This window comes from Colletotrichum abscissum, assembly GCF_030869225.1.
Source record: "Colletotrichum abscissum strain IMI 504890 chromosome Unknown Scaffold_19.1, whole genome shotgun sequence".
NCBI classification, from domain to species: Eukaryota; Fungi; Ascomycota; class Sordariomycetes; order Glomerellales; family Glomerellaceae; genus Colletotrichum; species Colletotrichum abscissum.
In genome coordinates, this window is record NW_026850087.1 from 459,605 (window position 1) to 486,564 (window position 26,960).

The 26,960-nt window shown below is 56.2% G+C and overlaps 10 protein-coding genes across 10 annotated transcripts, besides 1 other annotated feature; 6 read left to right on the plus strand and 4 right to left on the minus strand.

Moving 5' to 3' along the window:
• Positions 1 to 406: 406 nt before the first annotated feature.
• Positions 407 to 1,615, minus strand: CABS01_08461 (methyltransferase domain-containing protein; the record flags this gene model as incomplete). The annotated part of the gene is made up of 4 exons (XM_060541821.1): positions 407 to 860; positions 923 to 1,127; positions 1,183 to 1,370; positions 1,443 to 1,615. 4 exons carry the CDS (start codon positions 1,613 to 1,615, stop codon positions 407 to 409), a joined length of 1,020 nt encoding a protein of 339 aa, XP_060401978.1.
• An 845-nt stretch (positions 1,616 to 2,460) lies between these two features.
• Positions 2,461 to 2,535: a sequence feature (Short protein (CABS01_08462, KAK1507282.1) was converted to a misc_feature.).
• Positions 2,536 to 3,779: 1,244 nt separating this feature from the next.
• CABS01_08463 (CDC45-like protein) lies at positions 3,780 to 6,461 on the plus strand (the record flags this gene model as incomplete). The annotated part of the gene is made up of 3 exons (XM_060541822.1): positions 3,780 to 4,559; positions 4,609 to 5,681; positions 5,729 to 6,461. 3 exons carry the CDS (start codon positions 3,780 to 3,782, stop codon positions 6,459 to 6,461), a joined length of 2,586 nt encoding a protein of 861 aa, XP_060401979.1.
• An 828-nt stretch (positions 6,462 to 7,289) lies between these two features.
• CABS01_08464 (hemerythrin HHE cation binding domain-containing protein) lies at positions 7,290 to 8,177 on the plus strand (the record flags this gene model as incomplete). Its single annotated transcript, XM_060541823.1, has 3 exons — positions 7,290 to 7,358; positions 7,413 to 7,925; positions 7,986 to 8,177. 3 exons carry the CDS (start codon positions 7,290 to 7,292, stop codon positions 8,175 to 8,177), a joined length of 774 nt encoding a protein of 257 aa, XP_060401980.1.
• Positions 8,178 to 10,330: 2,153 nt separating this feature from the next.
• Positions 10,331 to 11,250, plus strand: CABS01_08465 (calcium-binding protein NCS-1; the record flags this gene model as incomplete). Its single annotated transcript, XM_060541824.1, has 4 exons — positions 10,331 to 10,341; positions 10,503 to 10,588; positions 10,678 to 10,973; positions 11,071 to 11,250. The coding sequence occupies 4 exons, from the start codon at positions 10,331 to 10,333 to the stop codon at positions 11,248 to 11,250; spliced, it is 573 nt and encodes a 190-aa protein (XP_060401981.1).
• Positions 11,251 to 11,964: 714 nt separating this feature from the next.
• CABS01_08466 (AMP-binding enzyme) lies at positions 11,965 to 14,167 on the minus strand (the record flags this gene model as incomplete). Its single annotated transcript, XM_060541825.1, has 3 exons — positions 11,965 to 12,054; positions 12,103 to 13,238; positions 13,288 to 14,167. The coding sequence occupies 3 exons, from the start codon at positions 14,165 to 14,167 to the stop codon at positions 11,965 to 11,967; spliced, it is 2,106 nt and encodes a 701-aa protein (XP_060401982.1).
• Positions 14,168 to 16,741: 2,574 nt separating this feature from the next.
• CABS01_08467 (5-formyltetrahydrofolate cyclo-ligase) lies at positions 16,742 to 17,537 on the plus strand (the record flags this gene model as incomplete). Its single annotated transcript, XM_060541826.1, has 2 exons — positions 16,742 to 16,832; positions 16,888 to 17,537. The coding sequence occupies 2 exons, from the start codon at positions 16,742 to 16,744 to the stop codon at positions 17,535 to 17,537; spliced, it is 741 nt and encodes a 246-aa protein (XP_060401983.1).
• A 123-nt stretch (positions 17,538 to 17,660) lies between these two features.
• On the minus strand, positions 17,661 to 18,114 carry CABS01_08468 (LSM domain-containing protein; the record flags this gene model as incomplete). Its single annotated transcript, XM_060541827.1, has 4 exons — positions 17,661 to 17,716; positions 17,772 to 17,865; positions 17,924 to 17,990; positions 18,041 to 18,114. 4 exons carry the CDS (start codon positions 18,112 to 18,114, stop codon positions 17,661 to 17,663), a joined length of 291 nt encoding a protein of 96 aa, XP_060401984.1.
• Positions 18,115 to 19,034: 920 nt separating this feature from the next.
• Positions 19,035 to 22,270, plus strand: CABS01_08469 (exportin 1-like protein; the record flags this gene model as incomplete). The annotated part of the gene is made up of 6 exons (XM_060541828.1): positions 19,035 to 19,163; positions 19,222 to 19,311; positions 19,368 to 19,649; positions 19,750 to 19,840; positions 19,897 to 21,180; positions 21,231 to 22,270. 6 exons carry the CDS (start codon positions 19,035 to 19,037, stop codon positions 22,268 to 22,270), a joined length of 2,916 nt encoding a protein of 971 aa, XP_060401985.1.
• A 1,297-nt stretch (positions 22,271 to 23,567) lies between these two features.
• Positions 23,568 to 25,034, plus strand: CABS01_08470 (uncharacterized protein; the record flags this gene model as incomplete). Its single annotated transcript, XM_060541829.1, has 1 exon — positions 23,568 to 25,034. One exon carries the CDS (start codon positions 23,568 to 23,570, stop codon positions 25,032 to 25,034), a length of 1,467 nt encoding a protein of 488 aa, XP_060401986.1.
• A 210-nt stretch (positions 25,035 to 25,244) lies between these two features.
• On the minus strand, positions 25,245 to 26,141 carry CABS01_08471 (D-glycerate 3-kinase; the record flags this gene model as incomplete). The annotated part of the gene is made up of 1 exon (XM_060541830.1): positions 25,245 to 26,141. One exon carries the CDS (start codon positions 26,139 to 26,141, stop codon positions 25,245 to 25,247), a length of 897 nt encoding a protein of 298 aa, XP_060401987.1.
• Between the last annotated feature and the right edge of the window lie 819 nt (positions 26,142 to 26,960).

A 26,960-nucleotide genomic window follows, 5' to 3' on the forward strand; every position in this document is an offset into this window, starting at 1 on the left:
CACGTTGCAACGTTGTTTGCCGTCGACTGGCGCCAAGCCAGCCTTGCGAACGATTGCGGACGAATTGCTTGCTCTCTCTGTCGACTGCCGACTGACGATGAGCATTCCTGTCGCCAGGCGAGTGGTGGCTTGACCAGGAAGCGTGCCGACACGAATGCTGTCAGACGTGCGCGTGCCCGCACTCCCAGCAAGTCGAATCACGCCGTACAATTCATGCCGTGTCACCAACGTCAACCAATCAGCCAAAGGGCACTGACGGGCGTACCGAAACGCCACAGCCTCGCCGTCGCCTGTCGCGGCTGCATGACCTGCGCGGGCGGGCCGGGTGATATTGTCTGTCTGGCTGGCTGGCTGGCTACCATCAAACACATCTCATCCAAGAGTGCAAAGACCGCAGCGTCCTGCCTCAGGTGGGCGGCTTCTGAGCCCAGACGGAGATCCACGGGAGATATCCATGTATGCGTGTGTCGTGGAACGCTTTCCGGATGTCCTGTTCCATGGTATCGGCTTCCTGCTTGGTTAGCCCGAGCTGCGCCCACTTGACGAGCACGGCGCGGACGAGCTGCCACAGCACGTCCTTGCTGAGGAACAGGCCGATCTCGCGCTGTTGGCGGTCCTTGGCCCAGGGCCCGATGGGCAGCTTGAAGAAGCGGTAGCGGATGTTGACGAAGCCGGCCTCGCGCAGGATGTCGGGCAGGACGTTGGGGAACTCGAGGTCCCAGCCGTAGTGCGTCTTGAAGGTGCTGATGAACCTGTCCATGAATTTGGCGGGCGCGTAGTCTGGGGGTAGGGTGTTGTCGTCGCACCCGATTCTGACGCCGGCGTCTTGGAACTCGATCCAGCCGCCTGGTTTGAGGTTTCTACGGTTGTCAGAGACTTATTTCAGAAACTTGATATAGCGGGCAGAGACAAGGGGTCTTACTGGTACGCCGAGTGGATGACCTTGACTGGCTGTCGAAGCGTCACACAGACGGAGCGCATGTGGACAAAGTCCAAGTTGGCGTACAGCGGCGACCAGGTCTCTTCAATGTCGTCGATTCTCCAGTCAACGTTCTGCGGCGCGTAACAGTTTTGAATAGGCGATATGTCGACGCCGATGACGTGTGCGCTAGGGAATTTGTCCGCGACTTTTGGTGAGTCAGATTTATAGAGTCCCAACCGGCGTGAACAACGATGGCTTACTGTCAACGGCCCAGAGACCGGTGCCGGTGCCGATATCCATGATCTTTTGCGGGTGGTCACCAATTGGTGCCAGGTAGTCGTTCTCATCAAGGAGGCGTTTTACGAGCTGGTGCTTCATCTCTTCGCGGAACTGCTCCGTCTCATCATTCGGAAGAGGGTAGATGCCTTGCAGGAAGGATTGATAGCGTCTGACGGTACGTGAACTTAGTTTCCGCGTTTCTCTTCCCAGGGGATGAACCATGAAGACATGATCTACGCACCTTCCACCCTCGTGTGAGTGCTTCATCACACGGGAAGCGAGCGAGGTGAAGCCCGAAGAGGCGAGGGATTCTCCATAGTCTGACCCTCCGTAGTCTGACCCCCCAAAGCCTTCGTCCTCGTCCAACATGTTTGGTGGAGCAGGCTCTATGGGCTCGCTGCTGGACATGTTCATGATGGCGGGTTTGTAGACGGTTTTCGAGGGCCGTCAGACTAGGGGTGTGATTATGGCAACACCGCTCGCGTGAGACGGTTCACCGCGTCTGAGGTGGCCCTTTGGTGGTGAGATAGGGTAAGTGTGATTTCTAAAGTATCGGTGAGTATCCGGTATGAGCCAACAACACCACAGTCTGATGAAGCCTGCTGGATTATGTGGTGGCGCATTTCTGGGCGAAGCTACCGAATTAACGTACAATGGTCGAGCAAGACAAGCCTGAGAACGGTCACAGCATTGTCAGTCTTGCAGATGACTCGTTCGGCAAGCCCAGCTGGCTGCACGCACCAGAGGAGCAACTCGTACGTGGGAATCAGAGAAGAAAGTAATGGGCGGGCGGAAAAGGGTTGGGAGAAAACCAGAGTTGAGGAACTTGAGAGACGAACAGTACCTGGTACTAGGAATCGGAATTCGTACCAACTAGATGGTAAGCCAATCACCAAGCAACAGCTCCCCCTTCTCTGCAGCTGTTGGTGTACCAAATGTGCCCAGAAGGGTGGCACAGCGGTTGAACCGGTGCCAACAGGCTGGAGCGGTGTGAATGTCCGTCTGGTTCCAAGGACACGGCGAGCTTGAAACAGCGCCGCATGCGGTGCCGGCAGCGGTGCGGAGGTACAGGATAGAAGGCCGTTGGAGACTGGGCCGATCCAACGGCGAGCTTATAGGAAGACGTTTGTGTGGGCAGGCAAGGGCGTGCGTGAGGCAAGGTAGCGGCTATGTATGATGTTGAGCGATGTCTATACCATCATCGGCCGGGCGGCGTCATTAAGGGCCCGGGAGCGATGAGTTCTGTGGAAGCGATTCTCTCAAGTCCACTGTGATGGGCAAGTAGCAGCAGAAGCAGGGGATCGAAGCTTTGCCGTTTCGAGGAGGTCGCGCATAAGCAGCCTGCAGAGTGTGTTTCGGTCTCTCAGAGATGGCGGTCACCACATACACAGACAGTAGTGCACAGCGCGCGTCGGTGCGAGCAGTGAAGTGATGCGGGGTGTTAATGTGGGATGTGGCGTGTATTCGGACAGTGACGAGCTGGGATTATCTACTGATGAACATCTCAAGCAGACAAAGCGGTTCCCATGGGTAGGATACCGATAGCCCGCGATGCTAACGTCTAGCACTGGAGGGCGCCATTGAAAGCTACTTCGGACGACAACTCCGTTACCCCCGTGGTCCAATTCGTAGACGGCCAGCCAACATGGATAGGTACCTATGTAATGCGGAGTACCTGTCTGTAGTGAGGTACTTTGAAGAGCAATGAGAGGGACGCTGATCAACCAATGTCGGCTGGAAAATAGGTAGACTAGCCGACCAAGTGGAGAAGGTATGGGGCGCACCGTTGGACTCGTGTTTGCTCGCTTTGTTGGAGACCTTGGTAGAAAAGCCAAAGACAACAAGGCATGAAGCTTGTAGATTTGAGAAACGAGAGACACTTTCAGATGATACCTGATAAGGTAGGTAAGGTACCTAAGGTAGAGGTGGAAATAGGAGTGAGAACCTTCATGTCCTCATCGGCGTTAGGACGGACGACTGAAAGTGGAGCGGGGTTGTCCCGGCGTCCCGCAATCGGTTGATCCGTGCACTCGGCCGACTGCACGGTCCACTTCTTCCCGTGGATTTAACAGGTTCCCAGATCAGCACGTCGCAAACAGCTGGTAGCGTACCTAAACGCGTCGCTAAAGTCTGGCAGACCGCGTCCAGCGCGTCACTCTCACTTTTGCACTCAATCACTCGATTCTGACTCGGGCCTGGGCCACCACCACCACCACCACCACACCAAATAATACCTTTACCACTTTACCCTACCTTATCTCACCTTACGCTCCCATGAGGCAGAATACTTACTGTTTGTTACCCACCGTCGATTCTTCTGCACTTTGATATACCCCACGCTAGAGAGCCGTCCTTTTCAGCCTCTGAGCCTCAAACCTACGCATCTCACGGCTTGCAGTCTTTCATCTTTTCGCTTGCTCTCGACTACTCTTCGCGACAGTCCGCCCGCCGTCGGCCCCATTGCACCCGCCGTAGAGCCCCCTCCCAACCACGTCCACACAAGAGAGACAACAACCATTTTGCAACCCATGAAGTCGCTCGATACACACCGTGGAAACGCGTCAAAATCCTCTTAGCCATGTATCTTCCACGGTCTCTGATATCCAAACTATACACCCACCTCCAGAACACGCGACACCCGCTGTCCCCTCCCGTACTCGTTCTCGTCGCCCTCGAACCCGATTCCCTATGCGCATGTCGGATCCTGACTCGCCTGTTGAAGCACGACTATATCCCCCACAAGATCCAGCCCGTCTCCGGATATGCCGACCTCGAACGCGCCGGCCGGGACTTGGTCCAACCCATGATGGAACCGCAAGGAGGGAGTGGAGGCGTTGTTGTGTGCCTCGGTCTCGGCGGCATGGTTGATCTTGGAAGCCTGCTGGGACTGGAACCCGAGGGAGAGGAGGTGACCTTTGGCGGCGTCGAGGTCTGGGTCATGGACTCGCACCGTCCGTGGAACTTGGGCAACGTATTTGGTGGCTTCCCACTGGAACCGGCCGTCGAGGAAGGTGCCTCGCTCCAGTCCAGGTGTCCGCCAGGCGTGATGGCTGGTCGGATTGATCGCGCCTACAAGCCAGGCAAGGGGGGCATCGTTGTGTTTGACGATGGCGACATTGAGGATGACCTTGCCGCGGAAAAGGAAGCCTATCTGGCATTGCTTGATATGCCCGAAATCGATGACGACGGCGAGGACCTGGACGACTTGGACGACGATGACGATGATGCCGAGGACGAGGATCTTTTTGAAGAGCCAGCACACGCTGGCCAGAAGCGGAAAAGCTGGTCGGACCGAGACGAGGAGGACGAGTCCAGTGACACAGACGATAGGCCGCACCAGCGGAGGAGAAGCAATTCTGTAAGTTGTAACGCGTCATTCTGTTTCCATGCCCACTAACACGTAGCAGTCTTCCTCGATCCCCTCATCTCCACGACGGCCAGTTCACAGAGGGCTCGTATCTCTACGAGACGCAGGCATGGTTCTCTCGAGCGATCCCCTGGAACCTCCATCAGCTGCTCAACCACCGCCCGCGCCATCTGCCAGGGTCCTGCGGCGACGTCTTTTGCGCCTGCGGAGAGAAAAGGAGACCGTTCTCCGCAAATACTACAAGATCGGTGCTTCCTTCTCCGAGCCGATATCCTCCATGATGTACTCTCTCGCGTCGGAGCTCGGCCGGGACGACAACGACCTCTTGTGGCTCGCCATCGTTGGTGTCACGTCTATGGAGCTGTACGGAAGGTCATCTGCAGGTATCGCGGTGCCCGTCCGCAACTCGGACCGGGGACAAGGAAACGGGTGGATGGGTGTCCGCGGCGCACGTATCCGCCAGCTGCTGAGAGACGAGGTTCGACGCCTGAATCCGCCCGAAGTCGTCCGCGGCCGTCCGTCTGCTGCTGAGAACTCTGGCATCATCCCCACAACGGCCCGCAGCCCTGAAGACACAAGCATCAGGCTGTCGCCAGAGCCCAAGTTTCTCCTCATCAGACACTGGAGTCTGTACGACAGCATGCTGCACTCGCCGTACCTCTTTGCCCGGCTCAAGACGTGGAGCGACACGGGTCTGAAGAGGCTCCACAAGCTCCTGGCCAAGATGGGCGTCAGTCTGGTTCAGTGCAAGCAGAGCTACACGCACATGGACATGATGTTGAAGAGAGAGCTCCGGACAAAGCTGCTCAAATATGCTTCTCTTTACAACTTGGACGACATGGTCCCTTCAGTCGACACGGACGGGAGAGACCGCGCTGGCGCAAAGGACGGCTGGGGCTTTGTCCGCAGCTGGGGCTGGCGGGCGACTCTGAGCGCACAAGACGTGGGCGTCGTTATTGGTGCTCTGTTGGAGGTGGGCAAGCACAACGACGTCGCCGAGCTCACGCAAGCACCGAAAGACCAGTTTGAGGATGTGGACGACGAGGAGGTTGTTGCTGCGCAAGGAGAGGAGTGGGTTGCGCGTTTCTGGGAAGCATACGACGCTTTGGAAGAGTAAGTGATTCGCGCACTTTACATGAGCACGTACTAACATCGTGAAGCATCGATGCTCTCAAAGCAGGACTGCCAACTGCCCAGTTTCTCCACCGCGCAATCTACCGCACCGGCACATCACTCATCAACAAGAAACAAATCAAGCACCTCAGAGCGTTCCGCATGTGCGTGGTCAAGGAAGGCCCCGACGTGCCCGTCTTTGGCCACCCGGCCGCGCTCACCAAGCTCGCTCTCTGGGTTGGCGAGGCCCTCATCGAGCAGGAAAAGGATACCACGGGTCGTCTCTCCCACGGTGGACGCGGCACGCCCCTCGTCGTCGCCAGCCTCAACGACAAGCGCGGCGTTTACCTCGTTGTCGGCACCGGCGGCGGCGGCGGCCCGGATACCACTTTCCTCGATCGCGAGGCTGCCAAGAAGCGGCAGGCGGCCAAGGGCGAGAAGGCCAACCAGCGGGAAGAGTCACGGCGTAACAAGCAAAAGATCCGCGAGGAGAAGCGCGCGGCGCGTCGGGCGGCGGGAGATGACGATGCAGACTTTGACGAGCTCGATACCGAGTCGGAGGCGTCTGACGGCTCGGACTCGGAGGACGAGGAAGAGGAGGAGGACGCCAAGGAGAAGGGCTACGGCCTCAACCGCTTCGGATCGGCGTTCCAGGAGGTGGTGGCGGAGACCAATGCCCGGGTACGGATAGACAGCTTCGAGCACTGCGTAGTGGAGGTCAAGAAGGAGGATCTGGGAGGGTTCCTGGAGAGTCTGAGCATGAAGGCCGTTGTCGGGTAATGTGTGGAACGCGAGAGGGATACAAAAAGCAATTGCCGGGTTGGGTTGGGTGTCGTGCTTGGGGTGTTTTACGCATGGCGGGGGGTTCATTCTGTTTCTTATCATACGGCGATGATGGAGGGCACGGCATCGAACGGAACTGGTTTGGGAGGATAAACAAGCTTCATGAGACATGGGCATTTGAATCATTTCCTTGCGCTTTAATCACCAATTCCTCTCGCTTTGTGGCACTTAGGGATTTGGGCGGGAAGCAAGCATACTTTGTTTTCGGCCGCGGCGTTTATATGGGCAGACCCTTTACGGACCACCACATCTTCGCTTTTTGGAGCGTGACGCATATATACTTACACACACACTATTGAACGCGTTGTCCTTTTGCTCGATGCCAATCAGGATGAAAGCAGTGATGGGGGTCTGGGGGTCCTCGTTCCTTGGAGTTACCTCCATCAAGGCATCAGGATTAAGATGAGCCAACCAGACGGGACGACGTGATAATGAAGGTGCGCTGATAGGGCAGAAGAGCGAGCTGAGGTGTAAGCACTGGGGTCAAAGCCTCTTCTTTGGATTGACAAGACGACGTGTTGCCGCGTTGGGTGCTCTCGTCAGCACTCTGAATCCTTCATCTCACCTTTTTTGCGAGAGAGTTCTACGCCAGAGGATTACTTGGCTGGCGCTACGTGTAAGCGCTTCCGCCGTGGATCTGGATAGCAAGAGCGGTGTTGTGCGGAGATGAGGGCGCTCAGTATTGATATAAAATGAGGTTTTCAACGTCGATTCTCATCTGGGTGGCGCTCATCTGTCTCGCAAGCTCACATTCGATATCAAACCATGTCTAGCAAGAAGCCTTGGGCCGATAGGCCGTTTGAGCTCATTAGTAGCACCCGTGCGGGAACCAAGGTAAGTCCCTTTGCAGCCATTGAGACTCGACGAAGACTAACCATCTGCACACAGAAAGGGGTCAAGACGGCAGGTGTGAACCGCATGGCTGAGGAAATGACCATCATTCACAATCTCATCCTCCGGATCATCAACACTGTCTACCTGCAGTGCATCAACGTGGAGAAGTCCCCCAACGACGTCCAGGACTTTGTGTCATACGCGATAGAATGGAGCAAGATGGTGGAGGAGCACCACGAGACGGAAGAGACGGAGGTGTTCCCCGAGATTGAACAGCTGGCCGGCGTGCCGGGGCTGATGCGGGCCAACGTCGCGCAGCACGAAGCTTTCCACGACGGCCTGCACGCGTACATGGGCTACTTGGACAAGGTCCAAAAGGGCGAAGAGGCGTACAGCGGAGGGAAGCTCAAAAGCATCATCGACTCGTTCATGCCCGTCCTGCGGGAGCATCTCAGCGATGAGATTGACTCGCTGCTCAAGCTGAATGAGTACGACCGCAATTGGGATGAGTGGTATGAGAAGCTCATGAAGAAGCTGCTCGGCAGAATGGGTGATCCCAAGCTCAAGGTGAGTACGCTACTTCATCATCTCTAGAAACTTTGAAACGCCTGACGTATTCTGGAAAAGACGACAACGATTCCACTTCTTTTGACAAACCGAGACACGACGTTCGAGGAAGGTGTTCATGCGTGGTGGCCTCCGGTACCGTGGATCGCGTTCCTGATGATGCGTTGGCTCTACATTCCTGCCCACAAGAATTGGTGGGGGTTTTCTTCGTGCGACGACCGGGGCGCGCCAAGGGAGCTTCCTTTTGCGTGATGGGCTCCGAAGTGGACGAAGTATTGGGTCCCGGCAGTCGGTGGAGTTTTTCGGTGGTTGAGTGGCCGAGCCTCGATGATCGGACGAGGAGGGCCCCCCTGGTGTTTCCAGAGTGAGGCTGAATCTTCAGAGTTTGCTCAAGTCTGGAGATGCGTGGCAGTCTAGTCGACAAAGTGTGGCTGAGGGTCTCAAAGCGAGGTTAGTTGGAGGCCGTCTTGAAGGTGTGGTTGACACTCAGATCGTGATGTGGGCAAAGGCTATGAGGGAGCCCTCAGAGACTTGGAGAGAGCGATGAGTGTGAGATGTGTACTAGTACTTAGACGCCGGTCCAGGTCGTCAGGTAGGCACGTAGGAAGGTGCCTTCTAATCCCAAGGATTGACACTTGGTAACGTCATGCGGGCACATATCCCAGTCGACATCCACACCATGTACGAATGACCCGAGGCGAAGGAGACTGTGAGCCCTGTGGCAATCGTGGCATTCCGCCGATTGGGGTTCTGGCTTGGGGGCTGAGTTCATGAGCCGACGTCTTAGTGGGCGAAGCGCCAAGCCCCTGCTTCTCAAGGTCGACGTCGACGACCACTCATCGTCCGAGGGCTGTTTGTAGGGGATACATGGTACCTGGCCACGCAACATACTATTCAACGCTTCGCGGCGTATTCCACGTTGGTGTCGGGTGTTTCTTCATGTTTCTGACACCCTGAATGAACCGTGCTCCAAGGCACTTGGACACTGAGATTGACCTCGGCAAATCAAGCCAAGTCTCGGATTCATAGAACAACCTTCATTTAAAATGTTGCTCACCAAGATACGGGCTCATCTCATTCAGAGAGGTCTGAATTCGAGGACGAATGGCATAGTTGAGGGACTCAACGACGCAAAGTCAATTATCCCAGTCCTTCGTCACCTTACAGATGTGGCAGGTGGCGGGTGTTAATGAAGCACTACCTTACGCTACAGGCATCCCGGTCATTTCTCTACCAAAAGTATTGGATTCGCTGCGACATTACTGGATAGCGCACCTACGTAGAGCTCCTGTCAGTTGTAACCGCTCTGCCACTGGGCGGATGCAATGTCCGTCACTGTCATTCCTTGCCTTTGGACCTAAGTACTGCCAATTACTTGTCTGCGGTGTGCTCACACATGGCACAATGTCTGGATGCTTTGCAGACGGTCGCGTTGATCATTGCTGCGTCTCCTTCCGAGTCCTTCGCCTCCGCCGCTGTTACCTGCCGTGCCGTGCCTGCTACGTGTGCCTGGACCTGTGTGCGTGGCGCCTGCTCATAGCTTCAAACATTTGCTTACCTTATCTTCCGGGCCAGATTCGCACCTGGCTACGACAGGTTCCACCCACGACTTTTTCCTTCCTCTGTACTCCGTACACCTCCCGCGTATTCTTCATCCAAGTCTACAACCTGACGTACCAAGCATCTTCCTCTTCGTTGTTTATCATCTTATGGTTTCAAGTAACAAAGATTCGCAACCTCATCTCCCTACAACTGGCAAACCACAAGCCGCACGTAAAGGTATCCATAACCCTGCCGATCCAGCCCGACAACTAGGTCAATAGTAGATACTCTGTCCCCGTTTATTCACGTCTTGGCCACCTCGTACTCTGTGGACGCTCGGTACCGTCGCCTTTACTTTCGTACAGGGAGCCGCCCATCCCCCCCGCCGCCAACTTTCCGAGCAATCATCGGGTCCTGTCCCCGCCAGCGTCAGAAGCAAGCACCTTGCACCAAAGTGCCTGGCCACCACCACCGACAGGCGACAGCATCCTGGGCCCTTTATTTCTTTCCCCTCCCCCGCCCTTGGAGCGCAACTCTGCCTCTGTCGCCAGCCTTGTTCCTCCTTTGAAGTCTTCGACCACGCGCCGCTCCCTTCCGCCGTCGCCTAAAATCCACGATCAGTTCGACTCAACGCTTTTCCTTTTCCTCGGCGACCAGTAGTGCCTTTTCGCCTGCGCCGGCATCGGCCCACTCGTTCCGAGCGACGACACTGTGTTCTTGCCGCCGACGCCGTCCCACGACTCATATCGCGACAAACGCAGGCCACCCACCACCACGCAATCCCGCTCTTCCGCCGACCCTGAGCCAAACCTGCCCCCCGGGATCTCGGTATCTGAAGTAGTCGTCGAGGCTCGTAGTTAGCCATGGGCAAATCGTAAGTCTGCCCGCCCCCCAAACGTGCCTTTCCTTGCGGTCCCATTGTGTGGCAGAAATGGACCGAGGGGATGTCATGTTGAGGCGATCCGCCTCTCCGGAAACATGGAACAACCGCGCTTTGATCGTCAGACTCGCAAGCTAACAATATTCCTCCTCTAGCCAGTCCAAGCTCTCCCAGGAGCAGCTAGCTGAACTGCAGAAGTCCACCCATTTCGACAAGAAGGAGTTGCAGCAATGGTACAAGGGTATGTCAGCATCGATCTATGCTTGATCGTCTGTTTCCGCGCGAGGCCTATCTTCCCAGTACCGAAATCAAACTGACAATCCGCGGCAGGCTTCCTCAAGGATTGTCCCTCGGGCATGCTCACCAAAGAAGAGTTCCAGAAGATATATAGGCAATTCTTCCCCTTCGGTGATCCAAGTTCATTTGCAGATTATGTCTTCAACGTCTTCGACAGCGACAAGTCGGGTAGTATCGACTTCAAGGAGTTTATCTGCGCCCTCAGTGTTACCAGCCGAGGCAAGATGGAGGACAAACTCGACTGGGCTTTCCAGCTGTACGACATTGATGGGGACGGAAAGATCAGCTACGATGAGATGCTCAAGATCGTCGAGGCAATCTACAAGATGGTGAGTCTCTTCTCAGTGGGCGTATGGTGCTTTTATTGCGTTCACGATCCACGGCACCCCGCCCTCCCAACAAAATGCTGACAAAGATGACGCGCAGGTCGGCTCCATGGTTAAGCTCCCTGAAGACGAAGACACCCCCGAGAAGCGCGTACGGAAAATCTTCCGCATGATGGACAAGGACGAGAACGGCAGCCTGGACATGGAAGAGTTCAAGGAGGGAAGCAAACGTGACGAGACGATTGTGTCGGCACTGTCTCTCTACGACGGCCTGGTGTAGTGTGGCGCGGAGCAGGTGGAGGCTCTCATACCACCGCCACACGCCCTCGGGTCTGTTTTCATGATTATATGTGTTTTTGGGCAAGGCGAGCTGCGCGCAGTGATCAAAGTGCGACTTTTATTATCCAGGGCTAGCAGGAATGGTATTCCAATGATTTACTGCGACCTAATTTTTTCACTCGCGTTTCCATCGTATTGTGGACGGCCAATGTCGGCCAGGTTGAGTGAGTCGTCGGATGGAAGGGAACAGCCTGCGGTCGGGTCATGATGACAATTAAGCAACCCCCGAAACTCCCGCCGGCACGGCATCCTCGGACCCAGAGACCGGGACCCCGACTCGGCCCGGCCGGGTTCAGGTGGATGACAACGCATCGGCACCACCCAGTCTCCGCCACGTCAATCCACTATGCAAACGAATCACACATGGGATGATGAAATCGAGCACCGCGTTATACCTGTAGACGAACACTTGGAATGAAACTGAGCTAGATTAAAAAAAAACACATCCTTGACCCGACCCATAAGACCCGCCAAGATACTGATGGATAAAGGTAGGTTTAATCGTTGTTACAAGGCTGGCCGCGCGCACACACACACACAACACTATACTCCTGGATATCAAGCGTCCCGTAGCCAACCCAATCCGTTGCCGCAAAATTAGGGGAGAATTACAAGATCAAACCACATGATCAAACGTGAAGGAAACGACCCGCCCTTAAGACGAACCGTAGGCCTTGTTCACCTCGGACTTGTACTTTTCGAGGATCTTTTTGCGCTGAAGTTTCTGTGCGGCCGTGACGAGGTCCTGGGAATGGTTAGCAGTTGCTTGGGAATATGAATCAAGGATGCTCACATTTTGTGGTGTCCACTCCTCGTCGGACATGACAACGCCCTCGATGATTTCAATGCCAGAAAGGCCACCTGAGCGGCCGGCATTCTGCAGCTCCTTGAGAACGGCGCTCTGCAGCTTCTTGTCGTGCACCAGCCCCTCGAGGTTGCTGCCCTGGACGCCAATGCTCTCCGCGAGCTTGATCAGAGCCGGCTCAGCAGGCACGATGATGGCAATGGGCTTGGCCTTGTTGGCGTCGGCGTAGATGCAAATGTTGGCAACCACAGCAGCAGCGCGGTAGATGGACTCGAGCTTCTCGAGCGCAATGTACTCGCCGTTGAGAGTCTTGACCAGGTTCTTCTTGCGGTCAATCAGCTTCAGGTGACCTTGGCTGTCAAACTCGCCAATGTCGCCAGTCTTGAACCAACCATCCTCGGTGATGGCCTCCTTGGTCTCCTTGGGGTTCTGGTAGTACTCCTCCAGAACGGAGGGTCCACGGATCCAAACCTCACCCTGAGGGTTGGGCTTGTTGGTGGCGTAGTAGCCGGCCTCGGCAAAGTCGACCAGCTTGATCTCAATAGACGCGGGCATCGCGCCCATGTTGTTGACGCTGAACTCCAACGGGTTCGTCAGGCAGCCCATGGCCGTGGTCTCTGTGAGACCGTAGCCGATAATCATTGGGGCGATGGCCATTGAAATGAACTGCTGGGTTTCCTTCGCAATGGGACCACCTCCGTTCATGCAAAGCTTGAGACGACCACCGGTGGCCTCCTTGAGCTTCTTGAAGACCACGGAATCGAGCACGCCGGTGCCGGGAACACCAAGGCTCATCATGTGCTGCTTGGCAGACAGGGCGTTCCAAAACAAAGTCTTGACGAGGGCGCTGCCGGCGTTGACCTTGGCGATAATGCCCTTCTTGACAGTCTCCCACACCGCGGGGACACCAACCATGACGGAGGGCTTGAACTCCCGAATGTCACCGGCGCAGTTGCGGACAGAGTTGTCGGACAGGGTCTTGGGGTTGCCGTAGCCCATGGTTGTGCCCCAGTAGATGCAGGCGTTCTCAAAGACGAACTCGAGGATGTGGGCGAGCGGGAGGTAGGTCAGGAGACCGTCGCCGGGGCCAATGAAGGGCTGAACAACGGCACTCACACCAGCAACTTTGCTTCGTTAGTGGAGGTCTGCTCACAGTTCCGGGGAAAGACATACCAGCGGCCACAACGGCCTTGTGCTTGAGGAGAACACCCTTGGGGGTTCCGGTTGAGCCAGATGTGTACATGATGCAGCACAGGTCCTCGGTGGCGGGAGGGACCGGGTCGACCATGTTCTCCTCGCCGAGCTTTCGCAACTCCTCGAAGCTCATGACCTGGATCTCGGGGTGGGCAGACTTGAGCTGCTCGAGGTGTGTCTGCTGGATCTGGTGCTGGTTGTTCCAGATAACGTAGCGAATGTCCTTTGCCTCCTGGAGAACGTTGCCCAGCGTAGGCAGCAGGTGGGGGTCGAGGAAGATGGCCTTGGCGGAGGTAGCCACCATGGAGTACTTGAGTCCCTCTTCGCCGAGGGTGTCGTAGGCGGTGACCACGGGCATGGACTGAGAGGCAGCGCCATGAGACATTGCCAGCCAGTGTTGGCTCGTGGCGGCGTAGAGGTGCAGACGATCGGCCTTGGTCAAGCCAATCTTGCGCAGACCGGAGCCGAGCTGGAGGGTAAGGCGCTCGTACTCGTGGAAGGTGATGTATTCGTAGGGGCTCAGCTCAAAGTAGGTCCATTGCTTGTCGACCTCGCGCTCCTCGCCGTCAACCATCTTCTTCACCTTCTTGGTCTCTCGGTGGGTGTTGACCAGCTTGCGCGAGCCCAAGCACCTGGCGTTGCCGTACTTCTCGGCGCTCTGCTTGACGAGCTCGAAGGTGGTTGTGATCTTGCCGCTGCCGGGGACGGTGATGAGGTCGGGGACCGCCTGGGGAAGTCGGCGGGGCAGAGTCTCGCCGTCCTTGGCTTCGGCGCCGGGAGAGGGAACGGAGAAGGGCCCCTTTGCCTGCATCCTGGGCAGGATGTCGAGCTTCGACTTGGGAGGCGGGACCTGAGCCATGGTGGGCAAAGTTGGCGAGTAACGGTTCGGCTACTTCGTCTGTGTGAGGATCGGAGAAGCTCTAGAAAAGGCGGGTATCGAAGCGCGGAAGCGACGGGTCGCGAAGGCGGTTTTTACCTTTGCGACAGTGGAAGGATTCTGCCCGTCCAGATGAGTTTGTTTGGTAGAGGGTGGGAAACACGGTCAGGTTGGAGGAGTGTTGGGAAGATAATTGAGGAAAGCAAGTCGAAAATGTAGGGGCAGGGCAACCCAAGGTATTTGAATTTGAGGAGAGGGCAAGGAAGGACCTGACGGGTGAAGGACGTATGTACCACGGCACGCAGCGGCGAGAGTGGCAGAGAGGCAGAGGCGGACTGCAGAGACAGGCTCAGACTGGTGGAGGACGAGGAGCTTGGGGGAAATCTTGGCTGCCACTACAAGGTTCCTAAGGTTGCCTCTGCAGGGCGAGTGGATCTCCAATGCTCCATGATGCTCGAGGTACGTACTTACTCACTGAGGTCCTGCAGATGGCTCAAGCTCCAGCATCCGCGGCCGCCCTCGTCCAGTAAGAAGGGACGCCTTCCAGGTTCCCGTTGGTACCGACTGCACGTTGGACGTCCCTAAAGTTGAGGTACCTTGGCGGGAGATGCGTCGTTGGGGTCAATTGGAACGGCGCGGTACCTTGCCTCCCCTAGGTCTCTGCCTTAGTACAGGCAGGCAATGGGAGTAATGAAAGTACCTTTGGGGTTGGGTTCAGCGTCATGCTCTCCACTGCCCGTGTCCTTCGGCCGACCTTACAGACGTTTAAGATTCGAGGCGCAACGACGAGTCTACACATAAACTGATAATGACCCCCCCTAGTTGAGGTGAGAGTCCCGTGCACTTCACCCAAAAGTAACAGAAAAATACATACTCCAGGAACCCGAAGACTATCCATAACCCGAATCCTAGCCAATGACCCGAACCCTAGCCGATCCTAACCTCTAACCCTAACCGTATTAGGCTAAAACCGTGCACGGTACTCTCACCTCAACTAGGGGGGGTCATTATCAGTTTATCGCATCACTCGCAACGACAGCTGCACCTTAGAGGACCGTCACCCACTCGCCCCATCTAGCAGCATTGGCGAACGGCCGCAGGATAAGTACCTATCCAGCTATCCCAAGGTAGACTCTCACTCAACTTGCCCATCGTCTGTTCTTTTCCCCGCCTCTCCAGTTGGGGTTGCCTTCGCCATGCCTAGGTAGCCGTAGACTATACTCGCCTCGTGTCTGTCTCTGGTTCCGTTGAATGTTTCAATCTTCCCGTCTTCAACATTCCCTCCGACCCTCCGTACCATCGTGGCTCGTGATCAGGCATGAGCCAAAGTCCACGTAGCCGTACCAGCTCGAGTGAGAACCGCCATGCAACAGGGCGTGTTCCTTCACCCCTATCTTGGCCGAGGCGCCCAGCCCAGACTTACATGGCCATCCCATCCCAAGACGGCCCCAAGATGCCCAGTTGCATTTCCGGGGAAAGTCAAACGGGGGGGGGGACACCAGACGCCTATATTGAACTTCTCCAGGTCACCCAAGCCCCCCCTTTGCTCACGCAACACCACGGGATACACCTGTACGAATACAGGCCGCACCAACTAGGCATTCTCGCCAAATACCAAGCACGACACCAAACCCGATGAAGCCGTCACAAGAGTCACGGAGCAGGGTGGTGAGTTCTCGCCGCTCTTGGCAAATTGGTTGGCGCCTTGCCTCGATTTCATCCCACTGGACCACTGGACCGTCTGTCAGCGCCCCCAAGGTCAGCCGGTTGTGTTTCGCACCCCTTCGTTGCCATCCAATGCAAGACCACAAGGCCGTGCATAGCCGTCAACAATATTCCCCAGGAAATCGAGCACCCGGTGGAGGTGAGAACTTTGAATATAAGTCGCAGCCAAGTAAGCCCCCTTCAGCTCCCTCAACCGTCCGATAACCAACGCAGCCACCGTTGCAGGAGTCTCTGTGCTGTCGGGTTCGCTATCGAAAGCAAATCGACCCTAGCTGGCTTACTTATGCCTCCCCCATCATGACTTACTAAGTAGTGGCCACCCAACCGGTCGGTTCCTAGCCCACTGACTGCGTGTTGCTTTGTGATTAGGGCTCGGTTGGCATTGGTACTCCTATTGGGGAGCACCAACACGGCCAAGGTTTGCAGTATATGCGTAGCAGTGTTGCTCTTTACAGACAGTATCGACCAACACCTCGGTATCCCATCGGCTTGCTGATGATGGGCCCGAAAAGCTCACAGTGTCTAGACGTCATTCTTACATGGAGGCCAATCCAGCTGAGCCACAGTGAGGCGCATGCTCAAGTGGCTCAGAGGCACCCTTTGATAAATAAGCTTACCAAATCATCTCTTTAAAAGGTATATGCAGATTAAGGTCCACCGGTGATCGGAACTAAAGCCCTTCAGCTACCTATCAAAGGTACCTTACCTCACTTAGAGCTCCCCTGCTCCAAAGTACTACAGGGCGTCACTTACACCGAGCCTTGGACTTCGATTCACCGACCACACGTCAGTTGCTAGCTATCAAGACTCACAGTCGTCTCAAAAGCGAACATGGCTTCTCTAGTAGCTGCAAAGAACCAGCTGCGTTCTGTCATGAAGGACAGGCTCGCTCTCATTGCCCACGAATCCATCAACACTCAGAGTAAGACATTGCTTCCAATGCTGCGTCCCGACGCCGTCTTACCTTGTCCTCCTAGGCCGAGCAGTATTTGAGACGCTCAAGACCTTTAAACCATACGTGGAAGCACAGAGGGTCAGCGTCTTCCTCTCTATGTCCTTTGGCGAAATCCAGACAGACCAAATCGTGCGCCACGCTCTGTCAGCAGGAAAGCACGTCTACGTTCCGTACTTACACAAGTCGCCTTTCCCGCCTGGGGAGACGCCGCCCAGGGTCATGGACATGGTCCGTCTCCGCGACATCCACGACTACGAATCACTTCAACCTGACAAATGGGGCATCCCCAGCATTGACCCCGAGACGGTACACCAGAGAGATCGCGTCCTAGGCGAGCCTGGTGCCGAGTCCCCTGATTCCTCCTTCTTGGACCTGATGCTACTCCCCGGGGTCGCATTCGACGTCGACGATAACTCGGGCTCACTACGGCGCCTTGGACACGGAAAGGGCTTTTATGATCTTTTCATCCGCAGGTACACGGCAAAGTATGACGGGGAGCTGTCGTCTCCCAAGCGTCCTGTATTGCTCTACGGCCTGGCTCTCGCGGAGCAGTTCATCTCTCGACCCTCCGACGGACCTATTCCCGTGGCTCAGCATGACCAACCACTCCATGGTCTCGTTTTGGGCAACGGAAAGGTCAAGAGGCCGGCAGATAGTTCCCACAACAAATAGCTTTTCTTCTCTTCTTGCCGCCTAGCCTTTCGGGGTGACAGATCCGTGGTATCAACTTTTTGTGCAATCGCCCCAGAGCGTGCCTCGCCTTTGCGGCGTCATCCTCTCAACTCGAGTCGTTCTCTAGCTCGATAAACTTTGGATCAGCGACACGTTGTCGCCCTTCAACAATATTTGTCCTGCGTGCAGGTTAGCAAACCCGCGCTTGACATCTCCGGTGTTGGAGCGGCATACCCAGCGGCCTCCTCTTCTCTTCGGGGTTCGTCTTGGTCACCTGCTTCACCTCGACTGCGTCGTCAATGACGAGGTTCATGAACTCGTCGAAACCCTATTCCTTTGTTAGCCATCGCGTTGAGCCGTATAGGTGGGAGAGATCACGCGCGCACCCTAATCTTGCCCTCAATCCGGATTGACAGCTGCTCGTACAGCCAGATTTGCACCGTGGTGTGTTGCCTGCAAGAGGTCAGTACAAGAAAGTTCAAGGATACGGAACCAGAACTGACTGGAGGAGCTTGAAGATGAAGTTGATGGGAGGAAGCAGGACTCTGCGACCGCCACCGCCTCCGCGTCCAGTCATTTTCGCGTGTGTGAGTCGGGAATCGAAGCGGTTAGGTGGTCGGGCTCGGATGGCAGACGTTTGGTGCTCGTCGGTCGCGTTTGGCTCGTGTCGATGAAATGTCGTGGGGCAATTGGTCGCAGGCTGAACGAGATCGCAGAGAGGCTGGCTTGGTGCTCTGCCTGGCCCAGGTCCGATGCGCAAGGCTCGGTCAGTCGCTGGGAGAAATTGGGCGGAGCGGGCGAAACGATGTTCCACCTGCTGGCAGACCCCACAAAATCAAACAGATCAATAGGAGCTGGTTTATGGCATATAATTATGGGCCCAATCATGTGCAGGCCGCTCTCAGTGACAGGCCTCCCCCTGCAACACTCTGCTTGCCTATGGACAACCTTGGAAAACAGCCGTCGTTGTCAAAGATACTTACCCCTCCACGCCATTTCGGGCGGAAGCCTGAAGTACCTTTCTGGCAGCCATAGTCCCCAGGTTAAGGTACCCTGCCGTCTGTCTTCGAGATGCCCTACGAGAGTGCTATGCGGTAAAACCTTCTTAGCCGGGTTTAGTTAGGTTACCTTAGGTTCCTTGTGCTCTGATCCGCCCGCTGTCCCGCCAGCCTGACTGACGTTTTATTTTCCTTTCGCGAACCTCCCTCCACCACCCCCTCCATCTGCCACTTTTGGACCATTGTCGGCGCACTGCTTTGATAGCCATTCAATCTGCCACCCCAGCAGCTCGACGCTCCTTACAGCCCGCAAAGAGCTCACCTCCTCCCTCTGCTGCGCGAGACTTTCGACTTTCCTTATACCACACGCCCTTGCGGTTCCCTAGCGCGACGTCAAATAGCACCACAACCGCCACCTTCCTAAACTGCCACCTCACACCGAAATCGCTCTTGGTTGCCCGCGCCATCCATCCCCCGCGATATATACCGGCCCAAAATCATGGCCACGAATGGTGCTTCGGAGGCCTTTGCGCCCCAGGATGTCCTATCGGCTATGGTTACGATGCGTGGTGGCGAGCAAGAGAACAAGAAGAAGGCGCACGCCTACTTGGAACGGTTCCAGAAATCTGTCAGGACACCCGGACACGGAGCGAATGACCAACACCCTTGCTAACGAATGTCTGCAGAACTCTGCGTGGAGCACCATCTTTGGTATTCTCAAGGACAGCGCAGAGCCCGAGGCCCAGCTCTTTGCGGCCATTACGTTGCGCGGAAAGGTAGATAGGTGCGGCAGTACTTGATGCGACAGCGAGCTCACCATGGCGTTTTCCAGATCACCTACGACCTTTCGACGCAAGTCCCAGAAGCCGAACTCCCTGCGTTGCGGGATCAAATCCTTCTCCTCCTCAAAGGCTTCGCCGCCGGCCCCAAGCCGATACGAGTCCAGCTTTGCGTCTGTCTGGCAACACTAGCGGTGCAGATGACGGCATGGAAGGACGTCCTTCCCACGGTGGTCTCGTCGCTCGGTGACAGCGTCGAGAGCCACGCAGCCATCCTCGACTTCCTGCGCGTACTGCCCGAGGAGGTGACCGAAGGCCGCAAAATCACCTTAACTGTATGTGGATCACGGAAACATCGAACGGCCTCTCACTTCCCGCGACGTGGTTTTACCGGGCCGATTTCAACAAGGATCAGAGTCTAATTGGCAATGATAGGAAGAAGAGCTTTCCGAGCGGACCAAGGAATTGCTGGGTGACAATACGGATCAGGTCGTGCAGCTGCTCATCAACTACTCACAATCTTCTGGTAATACCCGTCTCCCTTCGAGCCCATTTGCGGTCGAGACTGACCCTTTCCTGTAGCATCCGCCGCCCAAAACCCGCAGCTGATGGAGTGCATCACATCATGGCTGCGCGAGGTCCCCGTCAGCACCGTCGTCAACTCCCCCCTCCTCGACGTTATCTTTAACGGTGTGGGCAACGATTCGGCTTCCCAGGAGGCGGCGGAATGCTTGTGCACAGTCTTTAGAGAAACGCGGGATGTGGATGATAATCTGGAAACAATCCAGATTCTGCTCCCCCGCGTTATTGCTTTGCGTCAAAGAATCGCCGTGGTTGTCGAAGAGGAGGACACCGAGATCTACAAGTCTCTGACCAAGATCTTCGCCTTGGCAGCCGAGGCCTGGGTCGTGGCAATTGCCCGTGAGCCCGGCCATTTCAGGCCCCTCGTGGACGCTGTTCTCGAGTGCGCCGCCAGAGACAAGGACCGCGATGTTATCGAGCACACATTCCAGTTCTGGTACGAGCTGAAGCAGTACATTGTTCTGGAGCGCTACATTCAGGCCAGACTGGAGCTTGTGGACATTTACTCGAAGTTGGTCGACATCTTGCTCACGCACCTGCGATACCCGCAGTCCGAGTCTGCGAGCGAGACGGATCTTTTCGACGGTGACCGCGAGGCCGAGGAGAAGTTCCGCGAATTCAGACACCAGATGGGCGACACTCTCAAGGACTCTTGCGAGGTCATGGGAGTGACGGACTGCCTCACAAAGGTGCTCGAGGCCATCAAGGTCTGGATGCACAGCTACGCCGGTCAGGCAACGGCAACTTCAGTTCCTCACTGGCAAGAGCTTGAAGCACCCCTTTTCGCCATGCGTGCCATGGGACAGATGGTTGACAAGGAAGAGAGCATTGTCCTGCCTCAACTCATGCCTCTTCTCGTCCAGATTCCCAGCCACGAGAAGCTGCGCTTCGCCACTATCATGGTACTGGGCCGCTACACCGAGTGGACTTCGGCCCACCCCGAGTACCTGGAACCGCAGTTCAACTACATTGTGACGTCTTTCCAGACGGATTCGAAGGAAGTTGTCAGAGCTGCGGCCATGGCCATCAAGTACTTCTGCACCGATTGCAAGCAGCTCCTGAGCGGCCAGGTGATCCAAATGCAAGAGTTCTACGACCAGATTCTCGACAAGCTGCCCGATCAGAGTCAGGAGGAGATCACGGAGGGCGTTGCCAGCGTTGTTGCTGTGCAGCCGCCCACCGAGATCTACAAGCTGCTCAAGCTTTACTGCGACCCGTTGGTGCAGCGGCTGATGAACAAGGCCAACGTTGCGACCGATGACAAGGGCAAGCTGGCGCTCGCAGGTAGGTTTTATAAGTGCATCTTCGGGACCATATGACTAACTAGCCTTTAGACCACCTCCAGCTCATCACCATCTTCATCCAGATCGTGGTGCCGTATGTCGGACCTGGTGAGGAGAACCCGGCGGTCAAGTACTGGCAGGAGGTCTTCCCCGTGTTGGCAACGATCCTGGACAACTTCATGGGCTTCGTTCCGATTTGCGAGAGGATCTGCCGCTGCTGGCGAAACATGATCATCTCCTACCGCACTGCCATGACACCCCTCCTGCCGGAGATGGCCAACAAGCTGGCCGGCGGCTTTGCTGCGTCTAGACAAGGCGCGTTCCTCTGGGTCACGGCTGCCATCCTGCGCGAGTTCTCTGAAGACCGGGAACACGTCAACCAAGAGATTACGCAGAGCATCTATGCCTTCTTCGAGGCGCAGACCACGACATTCCTGCGCGTCATGAGCGAGCTGCAGCCGAGCGAGCTGCCCGACGTCATTGAGGACTTCTTCAGACTCCTGATTGACGCTCTTCTCTACTACCCTGGCAGGATCGTTCCGTCAGAGCTCCTGGGGCCCATCTTTGAGGCTGCCATTTACGCTCTGACTTTGGAGCAGCGCGATCCGCTCTCGGCGACGCTTCACTTCCTCCGTGACCTTCTCACGTACGGGGGTGATAACCCTGCGACGTCTGATGTCCTGCCCCCGGACGTGGCTGCTCAGATCCGTGAGGTGGTGAGCAAACTTCTTGCCACGCACGGCGAGAAGCTGGTCAAGCAGGTCATGGCTGGAATGATGATTACATTCCCTCGGGATTGCTTCGCTGACGGTAGTGGTGTCTTGCTGGCCATGTTCGAGCTCTTCCCCGCCCAGACGACGACTTGGGTTGAGAGCACTATCCAGCTCCTGCCTCCGGGCACCATCACACCCGCCGAGGCCAACCGACTCATGGCCAAGATCAGAGAGCGTCTCAGCGGCAACGACCCCACCGCCATCAGACAGGTGAGGGCGCTGTTGCAAGACTTCACCAACACATATCGTCGGCGCTACGTGGCTCCACGTGAGGGTCTCGGTCAGCTGGAGGCAGCTCGCTTCCACTTCACTGGCTAAGGATGGATTTTCTGATGGAGGAGGGTTTTATAAAGGTCACGACCGCCTCGAGTGCTGTTGAAAGCAGCTTTAGGGGACTGGGTAGGGGTAATGTGTTGCCCATCGAAGGGGGCCTAGAGATTATGATCTTGGAGGATGGGAAATGGCGAGGTGGGAGACGGAGAGCTTCCGCTAGGTCTGGCTGGATGCGGATAGCATTAGGATGAATGACACCTAGGCTCCAGGATTACCCACTCGTGTCCTGCGGCCGAGGCAGGTAGAGGAAGACAGGCAAGGGAGCATTTCGAAGCCTAGTTAGAGGCAATGAGTGAGGGAGCGGAAGGATTTGGGTCACGATTGCGGTGCAGTTGTTGGGGACGCACCTCGTTCTCTGCAGAGAAGAGACAAAGATGATAGACCGAGATCTGTGAGCATACATGGCTAAACATGTTTGGGGCGGCAAAGAGCGATGGCCTTTCACAGACCGACTGATAGGGGCGCATTGCCTGGTTAGAAATTCAAAAGTTTCAAATGCATTTCTTTACTGCTCATGGTAACCCTGCAATACATGGCGATGCTAGCTTTTGTTTCCTTTCGGCTCTTTGGCTTGAATGAGCAACAAAGAATGTTGAAGTACGAGTTAGCTTCAAGATGGGCTCAGTCCCAAGATCATCTTATGGCCAGGAAATAGGGGATTCGAGAGGCAAATTTGTGTCTGAACCTACTTGGTGACTTAATCATTGAAACCACCAAGTATGCCCCATTGAGATATTCTTCTCGAGACTGCTTGGACTACACTCTAGTAAATGAAGTCATATAGAGGGGGAATCATCATGTAGGTCGACGCTCTTAAAGACACACCCTGGTAGGGAACAGAACCCCTGCAGGTGGCCCGGGCTTCACATGCACTAAACGCCATTGGACACAGCTTAATGACCCAACGCAAGCACCGCGACTTGGACCTGCTCGACGCGACAACGGCCAAAAAAAAGTAAGAGCAAGAGATGTCTCGTCATGATTGCTTCCCGACTTCTCCCTCCCCGAACCACCCTTGTTTCCCCGTCACACTTTCCGTTTGCTTCTCAGCAGTCGAATGAGCACTGGTCCAATGCCAGGTCGCGATACGAGGTGATCAGCCTTCACCTAGCTCGAGGCAACTGCCTTCTTTACCCGACAACCTATCCCGAATTACGACGGCACACTGCGACTTGTTATTGCCTCTCCCACCAACTCCCTGCGTGCAATCGCCCTCTTGCGAAGCTTTGATACGAAATCAAAGCACTCGGACGAATCAAAGGCTTCACTCCCCGCCGCAAACATGCCTCCGAGCAGTGGCACAAACCGAATGGCCCAGTACGCCAGGAATGCGTCCATGGACTCGGGCCTTCCGAACGGAAGCAACAACCAGGCAGATCAACTACGATCCGGGGCAACTGGCTTCCCTACTCGACAGACCATCACCGAGTCTGCGAGGCTGCCTGCCCCCAAGCCTCTCGCGTCTGGCATACCCTTGGTGTCCCACATCCGCCAGCCTGAGCCAGGCCTGGCCCAACCTCAATCCGCACCGCCCATGCATCCTCGCCAGCCTCTGCCGGATAGCTCCCCGCCTCCACCGCAACGAAAACGATCCAACTCGCAGAGCAGCGATGGGCCTGGCTTTTGGCCCGAGTCTCACATAGATAGTCAGTTCGGCTCGCCTACCACCCAACGCACCGAGCGATACGACGCCGGCATCGACGATCGCCTCGGTGCGCTGCCGCACTCGCTGCAACCCGCTGCCGAAGTGCCTGCGATGCCCGAGTTTGAGGATACCCATCAGGCAATGGGAAACAACGGGATGCCGAGCTTCATCATTGGCAAGGACGGCTCAATGAGAGTTATGCCAAAGAACCAATATGCTCTGCCCATTACACACGGCGGCATGGCACACTCACGAGAGCAGCAGCATGAGCATGAGGAATACTCGAGCGAACCTCTCTACAACAACCACCGCTCTCCGCAGCGCCAGACAAGGATTGCCATTCACCCCACTACTGTGAAGCGACCGTACGGGGCCCCCGCCTTTGAGGATGACGAGGAAGTCTTCTCGGACGCTCCAACTCGTAAAGTCCCACATCATCAGCAAAACCTGAGGCGTGTTGTTAGAAGAGACAGGCCTCCGGAGTCCCGGCGAGCCGAACTCTTTCCAGAGGAAGAAGAAGTCGACGGCAGCCTGGCTAGTGACTATCCTGCTACAGAGGACGATCACGGTACTCCCCGCGCTAGTCGTAAGAAGAGTATGCCAACGGAAGTGCCTCCCCTTGAAGGTCCACTTCCGATTGCGGCCTGCGGCCAGCGAGACAAATCACGGAAGCGACGTCGTGAGAAGTGTGATTACGGAGACGAAGAGCTCCAGAGGATGACATACTCCCAACTACGCGAGCAACCCTTCGACGAAGATCCTGCCAAGACATCCCTTCCAACGGCTACGCCTCTGAACGGTGACAGTCTTTCAGTCAAGCTCGAACATTTCAAGGACCAGCGCGAATCCGACCAGAAAACCTTCTTTAGCCAGATGAGTGTTGGCGACTGGGAGCGGTCCGGCGATTGGTTCCTGGACCAATTTGGCAGTGTTGCGAAGAAGTTGAAAGAGGCGCGCAAGGAGAAGCGAGACATGGTTGATCGCTTCGAGACGGAGATTGCCAAAAGGGAGGAGGCAGTCCGCGTCCGGACTGAGAACATTACTAAGAAGCTGAGCAAGATCCGCCACAAGGGCGAAGACATGTTGGCAGACAAGGAGGTTTGACTGCATCCTGCAGAATATCATCACAAGGCGCCATGGATCATGTTATCGGGTGCAGGTGCATGCAAAGGGGCGTTCGGATGTGTAGCGAATTTTGATGACACTTTATGGCTAATGATTCATGGCTATCATGACTGGCGTATTGGGGTGGTTTGTTTGTATCATATTCCCGGCGTTGGCACAGGTAGTCTCTATGTCATTGACAGACTGTCCTCATAAAATGAACGATTCCTTGACCGATCTGTCTTTACGGACGACCAGTCTCATCTGATGGCCTGGGCTGTTTGGCAAGATGCCCTTTCTGACGTTATCTGAAAACAGCTCATAGGCAGGGTAGTAGCCGTCGACGAACTTGACGACCTGCTCATCAGTCATGCCCGCACCCCTCTCGCGACGGAGCGCAGCCTCTTGCTGCAGGCGCCAATCGTAGACGTACTGGGTGTCCTCGGCATCAACGTGGATAAAGACGTCGAGGAGATCAGTCATGGCGTCGTACTCTTTGAGCCTCGCGTTCACCAACAGAAGGTGCTCGAGCTTGTGCTTCTGGAGCGTCCTGCTGGGGGCCTTCCACCTGGCTTCCACCTCGGCCCCGGGCAGGGCGCGGAAGCCGACGCACCAGCCCTCGAAGATGACAACCTGGACTTTTGGCTGGCCGGGCTTGTTGACCTCTGTCCACTGGCTCTCGGGGACGCGGTCGCCCTGGCCGGAGAAGGCTGCCTTGTCGTAGGAGGGGACTTTGGTGGGCTGACCCTTGGTGATGCTGTCAAAGAATGCGCGCGCGAGCTGTGTGTCGTGCGTTCCTGGCTCCCCGCGCTGCTGGATGAGGAGGTTCTCTGGGTGAGAGCGCGCGAGGGCGACTTGGTCTGCGTGTGTGAGGTAGAGGTCGTCGATGCTGAAGACGAGGGTGGGGTGGCCTAGTTTGGTGAGGGTGTCGGCTAGGGCGCGGACGAGGGTTGTTTTGCCGACGCCTTGGACGCCGTTGAGACCGATTATGAAGGGGCGTGTTGATGCTTCATCTTGAGGGGTTGTACGGGTTTTGAGGAGGGAGGTGATGAAGGGGATGCAGAGGGGGCTTTTGTCATCGATGATGGGCGGTGCGGTGGAGGCCATGGCGGTGGTGGTAGCGGTACCTGGGGATTGGGGGAGTCACGGGTGATGCCTGTGGATGCGGAGGTGGTCCGGCGAGACAGGTGAGGGACTTCATGGCCGTTTGGACGCCGATGCCGAGAGGTGTCCGGCGGGGTTCAGCGGGATGCGGGGCGGCATGCATCCTCGCGGCGGGTTGACGCCGAAGCGCGTGTCTGGGTCCCCGGGATTGTGTACGTACTCATTTCCGCTTCTGATTACCGCGGGTGCACCATGGTGATGATTCAATCTACCGGTCCCGGCAGTATGCAATGTTCTTCATGGTTGAGGTGGGCTGAAAGCTGTCACTGCAAGATCTTTGGCAGAAAGACTTCATCTTTAATGTATCAGTCATCAGCTAGCTAGGAGCCAGAGTGAATCGGCAGAACCCCACGGCATCTCATCTCGTGCTGTAGGCGAGCATACCCGAGATCTTACCAAGGCTAAATTTCCTCGTAGGGAACCATTGAATCTAACTTGCAAGATTCACAGGGGACTCTGGACCTCCCAGACAGACTTTGGTCGGCAGCTGGGGTGACCAGTAGGAAGAAGGGGCTGGTACCCATCTCTTTCGGCGCCGTCTGTGTTCCCTGGGGCCATCAACTCAGCACAGGTCCGTCGGCATCGAGTGGGCACGGCATCCCGCTCTCTCGCCTTTGCACCTTGGGCCTTGGGGCTTGGTGGCCGTTCCCCAGTGTTCCACGGCGCCAGACACTGGGGAGACGCTGGGGAAGTACGTACCCGCTGCCGACCGGAGGCTGGCCCAGTACAGCGCTGTGAGTGGTCAGACTGGTGGTCGAGCAG